A 16178-nucleotide genomic window follows, 5' to 3' on the forward strand; every position below is an offset into this window, starting at 1 on the left:
CAAACTGGGGGTCTCAAATCCAGAGCTGGGGTGAGGATGGAGGCAGAAGCATCCAGCAGTGTGGGTGTGGAGGACCACATCCTCCTGCACCATGGACCAAGGGCACCTTCAGAGCAAGGTCTCACCCTGCTGCTTCCTCCTCCAGCCTCCGTTCACTTGGATCCTGGTACATTGGGAAGGAATTTAGCTCACAGCGGAGTCAACCCTGAAAGGTTCCAGCCCATGAGGGATGCAGTGGTTGTGACAGTGCAGAAAGCCCTGCAGGACACAGCCATCCATCACCAGCCAGGCATCCGGCCACCGTCATGAGTCAGACAAACAGCACCTGTCCAAGCTCAGCAGGGAGATGCCGAAGGTTTTCCAGCCCAAGGTAAATCCAGCTTCAAGGATGGAGGTGGACGGTGGCCTCAGTCCTTCACTCTTCAGCCTGCTGTGATGGTTGTGGTAATGGCTCACTACAAACCCCACCACCGCGTCAGCTCCACATCACCCCACTGGCCTCTAAGATATCCCAATCTGGCAAAAGGTCCTTGAAGAGGATCCCAAGTGCTCAAGCACAGATGGTCCTGCAGGTGCCTGAATGCTCCTCCTGAAAATCAGGATCACAGAAAGGTTTGGGCTGGAAGGAACCACAAAGCTCATCCAGTTCCAACCCTACCACAGGCAGGGACACCTTCCATAGAGCAGCTTGCTCCAAGCCCCATCCAATCTGGCCTTGAAGACTTCCCTTTCATTTCCATTGGATTTGAATCCTGACCCTGAACATCCCCTCTGCCTGTAATCAAAGGCCACACAATCACCCATTGCTGGTGCTTTGTGTGTGTTCACTGCAGAAGAGCTCACTGGAAAACTAATTCAAACACATCCCTGGACAAGGGGGGAGGGAGATGCTTCAGTCTCAGGACTTCTGCATTTGTCCTTCCCATCCCAGTTGGCTTTGTCCCCATTCTCCTTCTCATCTGTGGGCTGGAAGCCCCAAGAGAGGCAGCACAGTGAGAGCAAGGCTGTAAACTGGGGGAACCTTTATTCCTGGCCTCCTCACACCTCCCATGATGAGCAGCACCCTGGCACCTCGGAGCAGCTCCCCAAAGCACCCAAAGCAAGGGGCTGCGATGTCCTTGCTGGCAGCTGGTGGCCAAAGGAAGGGGTTTGGGTACCCATGCGCGGGGTCCAGCCCCCAGGGCACTGGAGATAGGACAAGCCCATGGACCAGGGGTTTGTCCAGCCCCACAAAGGCACCTTACACCATGCCTGTGTTTGCACTAGGCGATGCTCAGGAGGATGCTGGGTGGGTTTAGCTGCTTTTCCAAACACAGGCTCGATTATTAATTGTTACTAATGACTGTAATGTGGGTTTAGCCATGAGCAGCATCGCTGGGGCTCAGCAGGAACCCTCCTGCCTGCGCCCACGGCTAAGCTGCTCTTGTCCCAGATACAGTCACGAGACCATTTGTTGTCCCCCCCGAGCAGCTGCTCCAGTGGAAGGGGTCCCTGCCCGTGGTTGGAGCTGGAGGAGCTTTAAGTCCCCTTCAACCCACCCCATCCCCTGGTTCCCTGACCCCCCCATCCCGAGACACCCCCGATCGGGTCCCGTCGGCAGTGCCCGGTGAGGGAGGCTCCGGGGGGTGTGTGTGTGTGTTCATGGATGGCAGGACCCGCCCCGGGGGAGGGAGCGAAGGCTCCGGGCGGAGCCAGCGGCCGGAGCGGGGCCGGGGCCGGGGCCGCACCATGGGGGCCTGCCTGGGGGTCTGCTCCCTGCTCAGCTGCGTGAGTGCCCCCAGCCGGGGCTGGGGGGGCACCGGGGGGGGCACCGGGGGGGGCACCGGGAGGATGCGCAGGGGGAGCGGACCGGAGCGGGGTGATCGCTGTCGGTGCGGGTGGAGGGGGAGGCGCCGGGAGCGCCGGGGGTGCCCCGAGGATGGGCCCCGCTACAGGCAAAGGGGTGGAGGAGATCGGGGGGGTAAGAGGGGAGCCCGGGTGGTGCAGAGGGGGGTACCGGGGGATGCAGCGACTCCTATTGGGATGCACTCCTGTGTATACGGGGGATACAGGGGACCCCTGAGGGGATGGAGCCCTGTGAACACGGGAACACCAAGGGGATGCAGAGCTGTGTACGCGGAGGATACAGGGGACATGCGGCAGATGTGTCCTGTGCACATGGGGTGTACAGGGGACCCCAGAGGGGATGGGGCCCTATGAACACGAGGCATACAGGGACACCTGTGTACATGGCCGGATGCAGGTGACCCCTGGAGCAGGCAGCTCACTGCACCCAGGAGAGCCCAAGGTAGACCAGAGGGTTCACCCCAGATAACTCTGGGGCTCGTGAGTGTTGTGGTCGAGGGGTATGGAGTCTGAAAGTGCTTGGAGAGGTGGATCCCGGTGCACTTGGGGATATGGGAGCTGGAGGAGTGATGCCCTGCTGCGCTGGGGGGAGTCAGGGGGTCCTGGCCCCCCTTCCCTAATACACTGGGGATGCGGGTCCTGCTGCACCCATGTGATGCTGAGCGGATGGGTCCTGCCAGGGGATGCAGTAAGAGCAGCAGCTCAGTGTGGGTGTCATGGCCCAGGGCAGGGTGCACATCTCAGGGTGACGCAGGCAGCTCCGTGGCCGGTGTTGCCTTTCCTGTTGTTGCCTTACCTGCGGGCACAGGGCCAGGGCTGCGGAGCCAATCCCAGAGCCTGGAAACCTGGGAATGGGGCCGGTTGTGCAACCTGACCTCAAAGCTGGGGACGGTTCACCAACAGGAGCCTTTGAAAGGCCCATTGTGGGGGGGGTGGCAGCAGGACCTGTGTGTGACACATGGCTGATAGTTTTCCTTATGGGCAGGTATTGGAAAAGCCGTGAGTGCCTCTGGAGCAGGACTGGGAGGTTTCTGGCCTAATTCTGGATATTTGTCCCCAAAAAAGCTATTCTGGTTCAGGCCATAGCATCACAGAGTGGTTTGGGTTGGAGGGGACCTTAAAGCTCATCCAGTTCCAACCCTCTGCCATGGGCAGGGACTCGGTAAACAGGGCAGGGCCTTGCTATGTAGGGCAGGGACTTCCTTGTAGGTTTAATTCTCCTGTTCCTTCAGTGGCTCTGGTTCATTCATGGGATGCTTTAGCTCATTCTGAACTGGAAACCCACAAATAACCACAATAACCAAACCAAACCCCCCCGAAATCTGTGTGGTTTTCAACAGGAGAACCTGAGCTAACTCCTGGTCGAGCCTGCATCATTTGGGTCTAACAGCACCGGATTGCTCAGCCACCTCTTCAAACCGGTCCCTACAAGCTCTTCCCGAGTGAAACCTGGCAGCAGACACCAACTCCTTCCCTTTCTCTGCCTCCAAAGCTTTGCCAGACTCTGCCCACCCCTGCCATGAGTGGAACGGTCACCTCAAGCTGCCTTCCTGATGGGATGGGGTTGGTGTTATGGGGTTGGTCCCATAACACCTCCTTATGGGATGGGGTTGGTGATGCCAGCAGAAGGCTGCCTATGGCAATGGCAGTCCTGGAGGCTCGTGCAGCCCTCCAGCATGGTTTGGGCAGCTCATGGGGACTGTCAGCCTCATGGTGCCAACACAAAGCCAGGCAGGAGAGCCACCAGCCTGTGCCTGACCCCATGGGCTCAGTACTGATTAACCAGCTGGTCATTAATTGAACTGGAGATAAGAACTGGTTGCTCTGCATTGCTTTGGGTTGATTCAGGCTCTGCAGCCCTGGGTTTGCCAGGGTGAGGGCAGCTTGGGGTGGGGTTGTTGAGCTGGTGTAGTCGGGGTGTTGTTGTTGGGGGGGTGTTGGGTTCATGCTGTTGTGGTACCCTGGCTGGGTGAGCAGTGCTTGTCCATTGCCATCCATGCTCCCCCAGCCTGCAGGCAGAGGAGGGAGCACAGCAGCCCTCAGGTGTGAGTTGTGCTGGAGATGAGCTGGGTTCCATGAGGAAGCCAATGGTGGAACTGGAGAGAACAGCCTTTCATCTGCAGTGCCTGGAGCCTGAAGGTTCCTCCTCACCACAGGCTGCCTTTTGGTGTAAGGATGCCTTTGGAAGTCTTTAAAGGAGATGGATGAGAGCGTGGCCAGCGCTGCTTTAACAGGGCAGGGTTTCCCTTGCTCTTAACCCATTGCTTTTGAAAGAGAAAGGCTGAAATCAAGAGGTGCCCAGGCAGTGTGTGTGCAAAGCAGCTGAGAGCAGGGATGGATATCCAAGGTAGTAACCAGGAGCCATGAAAAAGCTTGACCACACAGCATGGTGGCTCAGGGACCTGCATCAGGATGGAGAGGTGGGACCTGAGAGCAGCTCCAGGGCCTAAAGGGGCTGCAGGAAACATGGAGAGGGGCTTGGGACAAGGGATGTAGGGACAGGCCAAGGGGAATGGCTTGAACCTGCCTGAGGGGAGACTGAGCTGAGCTCTGAGGCAGAAGCTGTTCCCTGGGAGGGTGCTGAGGCTCTGGCACAGGGTGCCCAGAGAAGCTGTGGCTGCCCCATCCCTGGCAGTGCTCAAGGCCAGGTTGGACACAGGGGCTTGGAGCAGCTGCTCCAGTGGAAGGGGTCCCTGCCTGTGGCAGGGGTTGGAGCTGGAGGAGCTTTAAGGTCCCTTCAACCCAAACCATCCCATGGTTCTGTGACTCTATGAAATAGGTGGGTAAATATCCAAGTTGGGGAGCAGAAAAGATGTCTCCAGGACTCCTGGTGTTGGAGTGAACCTGTTCCTGCAGCATTTCTGGTTGTCATCAACCTTTTGGGGGGATTTGGGACCATTTCCATGGGGTCCTGCAGGCTGCAATGCTGGGAGGAGCTCTAAGCAATGGTGTGCATCCCTGGGCAGATCTCCATATGGTCCAACCTGGGCATGTGCTTTGGGGTTGTTCTCCACCCCTCTGATACAGGATGCTCTTGTTGCAGGTGTCCTGCCTCTGTGGCTCTGCACCATGTCTGCTCTGCGGCTGCTGCCCCTCGGCCAAGAACTCCACCATCTCCCGCCTCATCTTCACCTTCTTCCTCTTCCTCGGCACCCTCGTGTCCATCATTATGATAATCCCTGGTGTGGAGAAGGAGCTGCACAAGGTAAATAACCCCTGGATGCTGCTGGGCTTGGTCACCATCGGGGAGAAGTTCAGCTCATGGTGGGTACATGAGGCTGAATCACAAAGTGAAGGTTTGGGACATGATGTTGCTTCTGTGCCCTTTTCCCCCGAGCATCTCACTGGGAGAGGTGTTACTGGCCCTGATTTTCCACACAGGGGAAGATGCAGTGGGATCATTTCATGCATTTCCATGTTTTCCCATGGAAGTTTCCTACGTCCCATTTTTTGGGTTCAACTGGCCAAGTGACTTGCAAGTCATAGAATCATGGAATGGTTATGGGAAATGCTGATGGTTTTAGCTGTGTCACTCCAGTGCTGTCCCCAAGCAGGCCAACAGCATGCTTTATGAATGGCATTGGAACAGTCATGGGCATCACTGATGGCACCGGGGACCGTGGTGGGTGCAGGATGCTGGGGTGATGCTCACCCTCCCATTCCCATTGCAGCTCCCCGGCTTCTGTGAAGGCAGTGGGTCAGTGCTGGGGGTCCAGACCCACGTTGACTGCAGCAGCTTCCTGGGCCTCAAGGCTGTGTACCGCATGGGCTTCGCCATGGCTGCCTTCTTCTTCCTCTTTGCCATCCTCATGGTGTGTGTGCGCAGCAGCAAGGACCCGCGGGCTGCTGTGCAGAATGGGTGAGCCTTCATCCCTGGGGGGGGGATGGACCAGACCCCCCCTTCCCTGGGAGCTGGGTTCCAGCTCCAGACTGGGCCTCCTCTCTCCTCCCACAGCTTCTGGTTCTTCAAGTTCCTGCTGCTGGTGGGGATCACAGTGGGGGCCTTCTACATCCCTGATGGTGCCTTCACCTCGGGTGAGGAGCTGCCCCTGCTCTGCTGGCATCGCTGGGCTCAGCAGCCCCACTGCTGGGTGCCCCTGTGCCCAGCTCCCCCTTTTCCCTGCTCTTAACTGGGTTTGCTCCTCTCTCAAGTCTGGTTTTACTTCGGTGTGGTCGGCTCCTTCCTCTTCATCCTCATCCAGCTCCTCCTCCTCATCGACTTCGCCCACTCCTGGAGCCAGCTGTGGCTGCGCAATGCAGGCGAGAGCAATGCCAAGGGCTGGTATGCAGGTGGGTATGGGTGGCACCAGGCAGGGCTTAGGGATGAGGAAGCTCCTCCTGGAGCTGGTGGGGATGGGGGGCTCTGCTCCAGCCCCTTTCCTGTTCGGTTCCTCCCCCAGCCCTCTGCACCATCACTTCCATCTTCTATGCCGCCTCCATCGCAGCCGTAGTGCTGCTCTACATCTACTACACCAAGCCCAAGGGCTGCACGGAGGGCAAGGTCCTCATCAGCATCAACCTCATCCTCTGCCTCATCGTCTCTGCTGTGTCCATACTGCCCAAGATCCAGGTGAGGGGATGGGGAGGGCCATGGTGGCCATTTCACTGTGGGGTCCAGGACCAGCGCTGAGCACCCGTGGTTGTGTTTGCAGGAGGCTCAGCCGCACTCGGGGCTGCTCCAGGCATCCCTCATCACCCTTTACACCATCTACATCACCTGGGCTGCTTTGGCCAATGTACCAAGTAAGCAGGATGCGGCCCTGGTTTGGGAGGAGGATACATGGGGCACCCACTGTGGTGGCTGCTTTGCCCCCCTGGGTCTCTGTGTGCTGGGGAAAGGTGCTGAACCCCCTGTGTGTCCCGTTCCCCCCCAGGCCAGGCCTGTAACCCCACACTGCTGGTGAGGAACAGCACCAGCTCAGCGACATCCACCCAGCCACTGACAACCTGGTGGGATGCCCCGAGCATCGTGGGGCTCATAATCTTCATCCTCTGCACCCTCTTCATCAGGTGAGGACTTGGCTGGTGCCCGGGGGGACTGCATCACTCCTCTGTCTGCCCAGAGCAGGGGGACACAGGGAGTCTCTTAGGCAACAGGCGATGCTGGAGCAGGGATCACAGCATCCATGAGCCTCCTGTCCCTGCAGCATCCGCTCCTCTGACCACCCCGAGGTGAACAAGCTGATGCTGACAGAGGAGAGCACAGCCGGGGCGGGCGCTGAGGCTGTGGAGCATGGGGAGCATCGTGCCTATGACAACGAGCAGGATGGGGTGTCCTACAACTACACCTTCTTCCACCTCTGCCTCCTCCTCGCTGCCCTCTACATCATGATGACCCTCACCAACTGGTACAGGTGGGCAGAGCAACCCCTTCTCCCGATGCCCTCCCTGCTCCTGCCCTGGGCAGAGCTGGTTGCTGAGGTCCATCTGCGTGAGAGCCCACTTCATGTGCACCATTATCAGTGCTTCTGCTTAGTGCTGCCTATGGCAGGTTGTGCCTGGGCTCACCGGCTCCCTGCTGCATCCTTTGGGATGATGTGAGGGGAGCCAGGACCCAGCCCTGGGGGTGCTATAGCTGCACCAATGGGGTCACATCCCTTGGACAAGCTGTGGGGAGCCACAGGATGTGGCTTCTCCGCTCTCCCCTCTGTTCTTTGTGTTGCCCCCATGGCTTGGTGCTTGCAGCATCCTTCCCTCCGCAGCACAGTGACTGTGCTTGGGATGCAGGGTGATGGGGGCTGATGCTGTTTGGGATTGCAGGCCGGATGAGAGCTTGCGGATGCTGTCGAGCCCCTGGACCGCTGTGTGGGTGAAGATCAGCTCCAGCTGGGCTGGGCTCCTGCTCTACCTCTGGACCTTGGTGGCTCCTCTGGTGCTGCCGGACCGAGACTTCAGCTGAGGTGGCCCCGAGCATCCTGGTGCTGGGTTGGAGCCGTCGTGTCCTTGCTCCTCGTTGGGCTGTGCCTTGTGGGAGGTCTTTTGGTTTCATTTGAAAGGGATGAAGTGCCAAGCACTGGAAATCAGCTGAGGAAGACTTGAGGATGGTTTTGAAGCACTTCTCTTTTCATGCTTGTTTAGTGCCTTTGGGGGTGCTCCATCCCCTCCTCTCCTAGCGGACGCCCTGCTTTGCCTTGGGAGGGTTTGGTGGCACCAGCTCACTTGGAGCCTCAGGACCATGGTGCCTTTTGGAGGGGGAGCTGCCATGTGCCAGGACCCAGGACCTGGTGTTCCCTCCCCAAAGAGCCTGGATGAGAATGGGCCTCAGGGATCGTGGCTGGAGGCAGATGTCCCACTGCATCCCCCAGCCATGGTGATGGCCCCAGCTCTTCCAGGGCTCTCCTGCCCACCCATCCCATGGCAGGACAGTCCCTGCTCCTCCCTGGAGCACAGGTTGGGTTTCCTTAGTAATAAAGTCTTGTTTGGAATAAACCCATCACATGTGGCCTTGTGGGGTCTTTCCTGACAGATGCTGGGAGGTGGAGGAAAAGGGATGGATTAAACAAGCCCTGACACCGGGGTGAGGGCACCGCTGCTGCCCTGGGGGTGCAGGTTGGGGGGGGGGGGGGGGGCATCACTGCATCACAGCAGCCCAGAGCCCTGGACCCTGCTGCCAGCCTGGGGTACCCCGAGTGCTGGTGGTGATGCTGGAGAGCACAGCATGGGGTGCACAGCATGGAGGGGCTGCACACGGATAGGGGTGCACACAGCACAGGGGGGTGCACTCTGTGCCCATGGGCACATGGGGCTGGGGTGGCACCGTGGTGGGCACACGCTGTGCTGGGCTGTGTCCCATGCGGGGTGCGCCCTGTGCCGGGGGTCCCTGTTCTGCAGCAGCCGTGGGGCAGGAGGCGCCCGTTGAGCACCCCGGGAGCAGGCGGGGACGGACAAGGACAGCCCTGAGCCACGAGGGGGCGCTAGAGGCACACGCTGCGGTGCACCCGACACACTGCACCCTGCTCCATGCACCCTGCTCCATGCACCCTGCTCCATGCACTCTTGACCATGCATATTATATCTCTAAGCTGTAGTCTGCACCCTGCATCATGCATCCTGCATCATGGACCCCGAACCCTGCAACCTGCTCCATGCACCCAGCACCCTGCACCCTGCTCCATGCACCCTGCACCCTGCACCCCGCACCCTGCTCCATGCACCCTGCACCCTGCATCATGCATCCTGCATCATGGACCCTGCACCCTGCAACCTGCTCCATGCACCCAGCACCCTGCCCCCTGCACCCTGCTCCATGCACTCTTGACCATGCATATTATACCTCTAAGCTGTAGTCTGCACCCTGCATCATGCACCATGCACCCTGCTCCATGCACCCTGCATTCTGCACCCTGCAACCTGCACCCTGGACCATGCATATTGTATCTCTAAGCTGTACTGTGCACCCTGCATCATGCACCTTGCTCCATGCACTCTGCATCATGCACCTTGCACCTTGGACCATGCATATTGTATCTCTAAGCTGTACTCTGCACCCGCATCATGCACCCTGCTCCCTGCACCCAGAACCCTGCATTCTGCACCCTGCATCATGCACCATGCACCCTGCATTCTGCACCATGCATATTGTATCTCTAAGCTGTACTTTGCACCCTGCATCCTGCTCCCTTTGCAGTGCAACCTGAGTGTGGCACCCTGCACCCTGTGCTCTGCATCATTCAACCTGCACCCAGCACACTGCATCCTGCACCATCTGTCCCAAGCCCCTCTCCAGCTTCCCTGCAGCCCCTTTAGGCACTGGAGCTGCTCTCAGGTCTCCCCTTGTCCAGACTGCCCCAACCCAGCTCTCTCAGCCTGGCTCCAGAGCTGAGCTGCTCCAGCCCTCGCAGCCCCTCGGTGACCTCCCCTTGCCCTCACTCCGCGTCTCTCTTGTGTTGGCTTTAATTAGCTCCAATGTGGCTCTAATTGCTCTAAATTGCTGTCTCTGGGGAGGGGCCGTCTCAGAATGTTGGCTACGGGGGAACATTGGCTATAACACGGGAGCATCGGGCAGCCCAGGCACCGGTTTGCTTTACAACAGGGACCGGTGAGCACCAATTGAACTGAATTTAAAGCCATGGGTGGGGATGGAGCCGCCCTGGAGCTGCTTGGATGGGTCATGAACGGGTTTAGTGATGGGGGCACCCAGAGCCCCAGATGTGAAGAGAGGAACAGGCGAAGGGGAATGGCTTGAACCTGCCTGAGGGGAGACTGAGCTGAGCTCTGAGGCAGAAGCTGTTCCCTGTGAGGGTGCTGAGGCGCTGGCACAGGGTGCCCAGAGAAGCTGTGGCTGCCCCATCCCTGGCAGTGCTCAAGGCCAGGTTGGACACAGGGGCTTGGAGCAGCTGCTCCAGTGGAAGGGGTCCCTGCCTGTGGCAGGGGTTGGAGCTGGAGGAGCTTTAAGGTCCCTTCCATCCACCCCAGGCTGTGACCCTGACGCAGCCCCGCTCAGAAAGGAGGGGAAAGCGTTTCCATAACTGATTGCCCGAAGGCACCGGGGGGGGGGGAGGGGGGGGGGGCTGGGGGGAATCCCCATGGAAGCCGCAGCATTCCCAGCCCCCCCCCAGCTGGAGCCGCTCTAATGAACTGTGGAGCCAAGCCAGGGCCCAGCCCCGAAGATAACGCCTGGAGGCAGCGGCAGCATCACCCGGCGCTGCCCCCGTGGGCACGGGGTCATTGCGGGGGTCTGTTCCCTTCCCCTCCCCAGGGTGTTCAGCTGGGGCAGGAGGATGCTGGGGTTAAAGCAGGAAGGGGAATAAGCCAAGCAGGGGGGTGAAACCAGGGCTTGTGGGCAAGCATCATCTCTGAGGGCTACTCAGTGTGTGTGTGAGCACTGTGGCCATGGGCAGGCTCAGGGCTGAGCCCTGCCCTGGGGAAAGGACCTCTCCGATGGGAGCAAAGCCACAGTGCAATGGGGAGCCACCAGCCCAGCACCACTTAGCCCCCAGTATCCCTGTTTTGTGCTGCAAATGCATGGACCAAGCATCCTCTGGGCTGAGGTTTGCTGCTGTGTGAGGCACTGGGACCTGTCCCTCTGCTCAGCCCCATCCCTGCCCTCAGGTAATCACTGCACTGGCTGCAATGGGGCTGCTGTGGCTCCCATGGGCCAGGGTTTATGCCCTTGTTGTTGCATGGGGGCACCTCAACCCACCGAGCCCCAGAGCGGGCAGTGATTGTGCTGCCTCCCCACTGGTGTCTGGAGCTGCTTCCTCTGCCCTCAGCAGTGCTTTGAAGAGCAAGAGGGATGTGAAGGAAGACAGGGATTCAGGAGGAAAGAAATAAACCCATGGAGCTTGAACCCTGCTGCTAGAGAAACATCTGCATCTATAAATACCACTGATGGGAGTGGGAACAGGCTGTATCCCTGCAGCTCCCTAAGGCAGCGGAGCAGCCTTGCCCCAGCTAACCCCATCCCAACACGTGCTGCTGTAGCACACACGGGATGCTGCAGCTTTGTAGACGTTGTTCTGGGGTAAAAAACCCCAAACCTGGTATTTAAACAGAAAAAGAGATAAATAAGGGTTGTCTTGTTTGCAGCTGGGTCACGGTGGGGGTGAGCATGGCCCCAGGGATGTGAGCTGAGCAGCAGGGATGTCCCAATGCTCCTGGCTGGGACGTGATGTCCCACTGCTGGTCCTCACCCTGCAGTCACCCTCCCGCTGACCTTCTCCATCCCTCCAGCCTGGTTCACGTATGCTCAGAGAGGCACAGTCACTTCTTCACCAGGCATTAAGTCCCCTGGGCAGGGAGATGCTTACCCAGATGGGAAACCAATTTGCTCCTGGATGGATCCATCCCTGGCAGTGCTCAAGGCCAGGTTGGACACAGGGGCTTGGAGCAGCTGCTCCAGTGGAAGGGGTCCCTGCCCATGGCAGGGGTTGGAGCTGGATGAGCTTTAAGGTCCTTCCAACACAAACCATTCCATGACTCCTTGATTCCTCCATCCCGGGGACATCCCAGAGCAAAGGAGGCTGAGTGGAAAATGAGAAGCAGGAGGGGCTGGAAGGCAAGTGGGAAGGAATCCTTAAAGATTCCCATAGTTTGGCTCATTAAGGGCTGTTAAAAACCTGTCAGTGTAGAAGACCATAAAGACACCACTTAGAAAAGCTTTGTAAAGGCCAAGTGCTGTTAAATGGGCTGAGCCAACAGAGAAATTGCCCCTTCTTAGAATAACACTGTCAAGGAGCAGCAGGATGGATCCCGTAGGATGAGTGAACCCAGCAATGCACACACCTCACTGTGGGTGTCTCTATGAAAGCCAGGATACACCTGAATCCATCAGGTTTCCTATGAGCAGCTCTTGGGTCTGTCTGAGGTCACAGCCCAAATCACTCCAGTATCTTGTCTTTGTAGGCAATGTGGCTGCAAGGTCTTTGTTCCCCATAGAATTCCAAGTTCTGAAGCACTTTGAATGGAAAATTTGAGGGTGAATCATAGTTTCGCTTTAAATAACCCCCCTTCCATCCTCAGGAACGTGTTCATCACCCATTGTGTGACTCCTGTGATTGAGCAGAGCTTAGAAGAAATAAAGCAGGCAACAATTATCCTTTACCTCCACCCAGGAGTGCTTGGTTGAGGAAGGCACAATGAGAGAGGGAAGAAATAAGGTGGTTTTTACTGAATCAAATGATAGAGCTGGAAAACAAGGCCTGGTTTATAGCCACGGATCGGGATGTCCATGGACAGCAGCAAGTTTGGCTGTCCTGTCTTCCCTATGTGCTATTTAATGTAATGATGGCTGTGACTCAGCCCTGCAGACTTGCCTCCCTCCTTCCCCACGCAGGCAGAGCTGTCACAGCCCCCTTACACCGGGACAATAAAAGCCATGTTCTCATCTGCCAGATGCATGGATTTGTTAAGGGATTTTTGGAATAGGGCTAGACAAACTGGGGGAAAACCTTCCATTTCCTTCATTCCCCCCTTCTATGGGTTGTTGTCTTGCTAACTCCTTGGGATGCTGCACCTGGAGACCAGGAGGGCCCTGGGTGGTCCCTGCAGCCAGCGGGGCTCTGCTGCTGTCTCCTATAACATGTGCTTTGGTGGCCTCTTCTCCACTCAATGCCACCATCCCTTATAGGCCATAAGCAGCAGTTTGCAGAGCTGGCCTTGTAGGTCAGAAGGGTTCCTGCAGTGCTTGCGGGATGCAGGGCTCAGCAGAGAGTCATGGAAGCAAATGGGTTGGAAAAGCCCTTCAAGCTCATCCAGTCCAACCATTCCCAGCACTGCCAAGGCCACCACTGCCCCATAGCACTGAGGCCTTGTCCCCACAGTGTGTGCACACTTGCAGGGCCGGTGCCTGCAGCCCTGCCCTGGGCAGCCTGTTCCAATGCCTGAGCACCCTGTGGGGCAGGAATTGTTCCTCAGCTCCATCTGAACCTGCCCTGGTGCAGCTTGAGGCCGTTTCCTCTTGTCCCATCCCTTGTTCCTTGGCAGCAGAGCCCAGCCCCTCCTGGCTCCATCCTCCTGTCAGGTATAAGGCATCTCTATATCCAGGCTTCAGGAAACAGACTCTGGGAGCCAAGCGCTGGGAATCACACCCATAGGAGCCCCTTGTGCACATTGCTCTGATGGGAAGAACCTGGTTTTTCGTTCATCTTCCCATTCTATACTCCTTCCTTTGACCAGAGCCAAGAAAATGACTGAAGTGTCTTTGAGAAGTGCCTGGAATATGAACTGAAATGACAGCAACAGATTAGGTGCAAGCCCGGTGGCCAGCAGGCTTGAGGGAGCAGGGATTTACCATGGACACCTGGCTGGGAGCAGGGAAAGAGCAGCCTGGAGATCTCCTTGCAGGTGGGAGATGCTCTGCATGGACCAGACCCCATTTGCTTGGCTGTCATTGGGACAAGGGAACAACAAAGCCAAAGGGATTTGTGCTTGTAAACTGAGGGGACCCAGCTCCTGCACTGGGAACATGGGGAGGAGTGAGCAGTGCCTGCGTTCCCCATTGCCAGGGGTGGCAAACAGAGTCTGTGCAAGCCTATGGTGTGTTCCTTGGAAGAAGAGGTCATGGGGACCCTCTGGAGAGAGCAGAGATCCCCCCCAAGGAAAGAGAATGACAGCAGATATATGGCAGCTCCCCACTCCAACCGTGGAAGGCTTTGGAGCCTATTTAGTTGAGTGAAGAGAAGGCCAAGATGGGACCTACCAGCAGCCCACAGCTCTTTGAAGGGCAGATAGAAATGATGGATGATGGAGCCAGACTCTTCTTAGCTCTAAGTTATGAGTTGGGAGGTCCAGGAGGGCCTAAACCGTGAGGATGCTGCAGCCCTGGTAGGGGCATCTCCATCCTTGGAGGTTTCAAAGCTTGGCCAATGTAAATGGGGAGAAATCCTGCCTTTGAGTGACTTGCTTGACCTTCCTATTCCATATTAGTGGCCCTAGAACAACAGGTTTCCACGTGGCATAAACCAACTTGGGATAAGCACAGATTTCCCATAAACAGGATTTTGCACCCTCGTTTCGGTGACTCTGGGCCAAGTTTTCCCTGTGGAAGGGATAAGGAAGAAAGGACACAGCTATTTTCCTGGAAGATGAACCGCAAGCTTGACGTCTCTGTATCCTGTCGATCTCCATATATATCTTTCTCTTCCCATACTGATCTACCCACATGCAATCTGCCACTCTGCAAGCTATCTAGGTTCCCATGAAGTCCCTGGGGTGATGGTGAAGGAGCTGTTCTAGTTTACGAATGTGCTGAGAGCCTCTTTTATACTGGGTTTAAATCTTTGCTGCTCCTTTTCCCTTCCCGACTCCCCACATCCTCCAGGGAGACTGGGGGAATCTTTCCAACCAGGGAGGAATTTTCCACCTAAACACTTTCCTGACCTAAAATCACTTCTTATCTTCCCAGCAGAAAACACTATTTCCACAGAAAATGAGTTCTCACTCAACAAATAAAACCCTTGAGCTCAGCTTCCACCAAAGAGAACGCCTTTATCCTGCTCGCTGAGCACCAATGAGCATCTGTAATCAAAAGCCTTTCTTTCCCCCCCCCTTGCAAATAAACTTCCCCATTATCTGTCCTAAGGGGCCCATCCCCAGAGCTTCCAACCCCCCCCCCCATGAAGGTTGGGAGCCAGCAGCACATCAGCTTCCTGCAGAGATGCTCTGCTTCTTAAACCCACCAACACTAAGCAGGGAAGCCAAGGAAGCCGTTAGACCAGCCAGCAAGGCTTGGCTGCCAGGCAGGGTTGGATGCTGAACACACTTCTGACGATGCTGTTGGCAGCTCTGCTTCCCTGGGCTTTGCGGACCCATCCTTGGCAATGCTGGTGCTGCTTAATAGCAAACACGTGGGCATCTCGGCCCCTTCCCCTTCCAGCGCTGGGGTGAGGAGCAGAGGCAGAGGGCAGTGATGCTGCATTGCTCTCCTCTGCTAGGGCAGCTCAGCCAAGGGTGCAGGAGCAGGGCTGGGAAGGGTTTCCCTTGCAGAGGGGCATTTGCTCCTTAATGCTGCCTCGGTTTTGCCCATAGGCACAAAGGATGCTCCTGTCCCACCAAATGCCTTGAAAAATCACAGATTCATGGAACGATTTGGCTTGGAAAGGACCTTAAAGGTCCCCCACTTCCAACCTACATCCCCTGAGGAGCTGCTGTGGGGCTTGTACAGCCACTGGAGGCATCCAAGGAGGGATGCTCGAGGTGAAACCTGGCCACTGCTTTCACAACACAAGGCCTGGCACTGTCCATAGGCTGTGTTCTGTGGATGCACCAGGGAAGTTTATGTTGCTGAATCCTTCCATTGTGGCATGACAGAAAGGACCATTTCTAATGCCTTTTGCCCAGCCTGGCTGGTCAGCAGTGCTGAGGCTGCTGTGCTTCAGTTGCCTTATCCTGCAGGCCCAAATCCTCTTGGCAAGGAGGTCTCTGATCTGCTACAAACCAGGAACAATGCAGAGGTTTCTGCACTCCTTGACAGGCTCTTCAAAGGCAAACCAAGCCCTCAACCCTAAATCCATCTTTACATGTGTGGTTGTCCAGGGTGTAAAAGCTCCTGCTCATTTTCCTCTTATCTGGAGCCAGGTATCCTTTTTCTCCCTAGCACATCACCTGTGATGCACCTGATAGAGGCATTTACTGGCAGTGTTTGAAGGAGAAAAGCTGTGAGTTGCAGAGGTGAATTAGCAAAGAAAACTCTAACTACAGGAATGGGACAGATGAGTGCACCCCACAAATGGGGGTAGGGGGAAAAGAGCGTCTGTGAGGTGTGCAGCAGCACGTGGAGCTAGGACTGGGACGTGGAGGACGTGTTCTCCAGCCTATCCCTGCTTCCACACTGGGGTGAGCCCAGGCACGGAGACAAGGAGCTGTACTCATACTGCTGGGACCCTGGGGAGCCA

General features: G+C 57.1%; 1 protein-coding gene across 2 annotated transcripts; it reads left to right on the forward strand.

Moving 5' to 3' along the window:
* The first annotated feature begins 1685 nt into the window (after nt 1-1685).
* On the forward strand, nt 1686-8278 carry SERINC2 (serine incorporator 2). Of its 2 annotated transcripts, none has more exons than XM_034069413.1 (10): nt 1686-1767; nt 4889-5050; nt 5517-5704; nt 5801-5880; nt 5998-6135; nt 6246-6415; nt 6498-6588; nt 6720-6855; nt 6993-7199; nt 7606-8278. In XM_034069413.1, exons 1-10 carry the CDS (start codon nt 1729-1731, stop codon nt 7742-7744), a joined length of 1350 nt encoding a protein of 449 aa, XP_033925304.1. In that variant the 5' UTR covers nt 1686-1728; the 3' UTR covers nt 7745-8278. The 2 variants fall into 2 exon arrangements, with proteins under 2 accessions (XP_033925304.1, XP_033925305.1); XM_034069414.1 differs by lacking the exon at nt 1686-1767 and adding an exon at nt 3186-3408.
* The last annotated feature ends 7900 nt before the right edge of the window (nt 8279-16178 follow it).

The sequence above is a fragment of the Melopsittacus undulatus genome, chromosome 14 (genome assembly GCF_012275295.1).
Source record: "Melopsittacus undulatus isolate bMelUnd1 chromosome 14, bMelUnd1.mat.Z, whole genome shotgun sequence".
NCBI lineage: Eukaryota > Metazoa > Chordata > Aves > Psittaciformes > Psittaculidae > Melopsittacus > Melopsittacus undulatus.

Bases quoted from the DNA above. Each gene is read 5' to 3' on its own strand.
- SERINC2 (XM_034069413.1), top strand. From the start codon at position 1,729: ATGGGGGCCTGCCTGGGGGTCTGCTCCCTGCTCAGCTGC. The intron at 6,416-6,497 runs GTGAGGGGATGG...TTGTGTTTGCAG, and splicing joins CCATACTGCCCAAGATCCAG to GAGGCTCAGCCGCACTCGGG. The intron at 6,856-6,992 runs GTGAGGACTTGG...CTGTCCCTGCAG, and splicing joins CTCTGCACCCTCTTCATCAG to CATCCGCTCCTCTGACCACC.